This window comes from Tupaia chinensis, unplaced genomic scaffold (assembly GCF_000334495.1).
Source record: "Tupaia chinensis unplaced genomic scaffold, TupChi_1.0 Scaffold000143_1, whole genome shotgun sequence".
NCBI classification, from domain to species: domain Eukaryota; kingdom Metazoa; phylum Chordata; class Mammalia; order Scandentia; family Tupaiidae; genus Tupaia; species Tupaia belangeri.
Window position 1 is genome coordinate 599,520 of NW_006159613.1, and position 2,958 is coordinate 602,477.

The 2,958-nt window shown below is 34.2% G+C and overlaps 1 protein-coding gene across 1 annotated transcript in view; it reads left to right on the plus strand.

The window, feature by feature from the left end:
* LOC102468682 (rho GTPase-activating protein 7) overlaps positions 1–853 on the plus strand; it is a 164,149-nt gene extending 163,296 nt beyond the window's left edge. The window contains exon 6 of the mRNA XM_027770556.1: positions 719–853. Coding sequence (XP_027626357.1) covers positions 719–853 — 135 coding nt within the window. The remainder of the gene's footprint in view (positions 1–718) is intronic.
* The last annotated feature ends 2,105 nt before the right edge of the window (positions 854–2,958 follow it).

Consider the following 2,958-nt stretch of genomic DNA (forward strand, 5'->3'; position numbering starts at 1 on the left):
ATATAATCATATCACCTGTGAATAGAGATCATTGCATTTCTTTTCCTAGTTGAGTGCCTTTAATTTGATTCTCTTGTCTGATGTCATCAACTAGGATTTCCAGTACTGTGATGGAAAGGAGTGGAGAAAGTGGGCAGCTTTGTCGTGTTCCAGGTTTTAATGGAAAAGATTTCAGCTTTTCCCATTCAGTGTGACATTAGCTATGGACTTGTCATAGATGGCTTTTATTGTGCTGAGAAATACCCCTTCTATGCTGATTTTGCAGACAGTCTTAATCATGAAAGGATATTATATTTTATCAAATGCCTTTTCTGCATCGGTTGATATGATCATATGGTTTTTGCCATTTCTTCTGTTAATGTGATGTATGCAAAAAAAATTTTTTTGGCATATGTTGAACCACCCTTGCATCTCTAGAATAAAGCCTACCTGGCCGTGGTGTATAATCTCTTTAATGTGTTGTTGGATACGACTTGCTAGTATCTCGTCGAGAATGTTTGCATCTGTATTCATCAGGGATCTTGAGCTGTCATTATCTTTTTTCTTTCTTTCTTTCTTTCTTTCATTTATTTATTTATTTATTGTTGCTATGTCTTTGTCTGTTTTGGAGATCAGGATGATGAAAGCTTCATATAATGAATTTGGGAGGGTTCCTTCCTTTTGGATCTATAGAAATAGTTTGAGGGAAATTAGGGTTAACTCTTTAAAAGTTTTGTAGAATTTGGAAATGAAGCAATTGGAACCTGTGCTTTTCTGTGCTGGAGACTATGTATTACTACTCAACCTCGTCGCTTATTATTGGTCGATGCAGGCTCTCTATATCTTCCGCATTCAATCTGGGGAGATTATATGAGTCCAGACATCTGTCCATCTCATCTAGGTTTTCCCCTTTGTTGGTGCTTATATCATTTTCTTATGATCATTTGTATTTTGGTTGTGTCTGTTATAATATTCTCTTTTCCATCACTGACTCAATTTATCTGGCTTCTTTCTCTGTGCTTGGTTAGTCTAGCTAATGGTGTGTCAATTTTGTTTATATTATCAAAGAACTGGCTTTTGGTTTCATTTCTTTTCTTTATAGTTCGTTTATTCTCTATTTCATTCATTTCTGCTCAAATCTTTATTATTGATTTTCTCCTACTATGTTTGGGGTTTTTTTTGTTGTTGTTTTTCCAGTCCCCTGAGATGTGTTGTTAGGTTGTCTATTTACCATATTTATATTTTTGTCTTGTGGGCTCTAATATCTATACCTTCCCTCTTATACCTACTTCTGCTGTGTCCCATAGGTTTTGAAAACTCAAGTGTTCATTATCATTGGTTTCAATTAATCTTTTGATTTCAGCCTGAATTTCTTCAGCAGTGGTGAAGTAATTCAAGAGTAGTTTGTTTTGTTTCCATATGTTTGTGGGGTTTTTTTAAAGGGTTCTTTCTGCAGTTAATTTCAAGTTTAATCCCATAGTAGTCAGAGAAGATGCTTGATAGAATGTCCATACCTTTGAATTTGTAAAGGCTTGTTTTGTACCCTATCATGTGGTTGATCTTTGAAAATCTTCCATGTGGGGGTAAGAAAAATGCATATTTTGTGGGTCCTGGGAAAAATGCTTTATAGATGTCTGTCAAGTCTGTTTGATTTATGGGTATCATTTAGATCTTACATTTGTTTGCCTTTTTTTTTTTTTTTTTTGTCTAGATAATCTGTCCGAAGGAGAGAGTGGGATAGTGAAATACCCAATGATTATTGTCTTGCAGTCAGTGCCTCCCTTAAGATCTCTTTAATGTATTTGGGTGCTCCAATGTTGGATGCATAGATATTAATAAGTTATATCTCCTTGGTGAGCTAGCTCTTTTAGTACTATGCAGCATCCTTCTTTATTTCTTCTTACAGATTTTATCTTGAAGTCTTGAAGTTCCACTTTTTCATGGAAAAAAAGGCCCTTATATTTCACTCTTCCTTTTCAACTCTTTTACTTTCAGTCTGCATATGTCTTTATCTGTGAGCTGTGTTTCTTACAAGCGGAATATAAAGGGCTCCTTTTTTTTTTGTCTATTCAGCCCTTCTGTGTGTTTTAATTGAAGAATTCAATCCATTAACCTTCAACATTATTGTTGACCTTTGCTAACTTATCCTTGCCAAATTTAGTTAGCCATTTCCTGGGTCACTTTTTGTTCTCTTATTTCTGTTTTTCTTTCTCTTTAGTTTTCCTGAAAAACACTGCCTTCAGTACTCCTTGAAGAGCTGATTGAGTGTTGGTGAAGTTTTCCAGTTTTTGTTTATCTGAAAATGATTTTATTTGTTCTTTTCATATGAAGGGTAGCCTTACCAGGTATAATCTACTTGGTTGATTTTTTTTTCCCTGATGGTTTGAATATATCTTCCCATTCTTTCTTTGCTTACATTGCTTTAGTTAAGAGATCTGATGTTAGCCCAGTGGGATAACCTTTGTAAGTTACTTGACATTTCTTTCTTGCCATTTTTAGAATATTGTTTTTATCTTTGATTTTTACCAGTTTGGCTATAATGTGCCAGAGGAAGGACCTTCTTATGTTAATTCTATTTAGAGTTATTTGTCTTTCCTGTGTCTGTATGTCTGAGTACTTCTCTAGGTTTGGAAGGTTTCCTGCAAGTGTTTCATAGAATAAATTTTCAATGCTCTTATCAAATTCTTCACCTTCTAGAATACCAATTATTTGGATAGTTGGACATTTAATGATATTATTTCCCATATGTTCTTCTCATTTTTTGTTGTTATTTTTTCCTTTTTTTGTGATTTTGTCTGTCAGAAGTTTTATATTCTAGATCAGAGATTCGTTCTTATGCATGGTCTAATCTGCTTTTAATACTTTCGAGGGAGGTTTTGACTTCCTGTATTATAGTTTTCATCTCTAGAAGTTCTGCTTGATTCATTTTTATGGACTATCTCCTTATGGAGTTCCTCCTTGACATTGTAGAAGGACTTC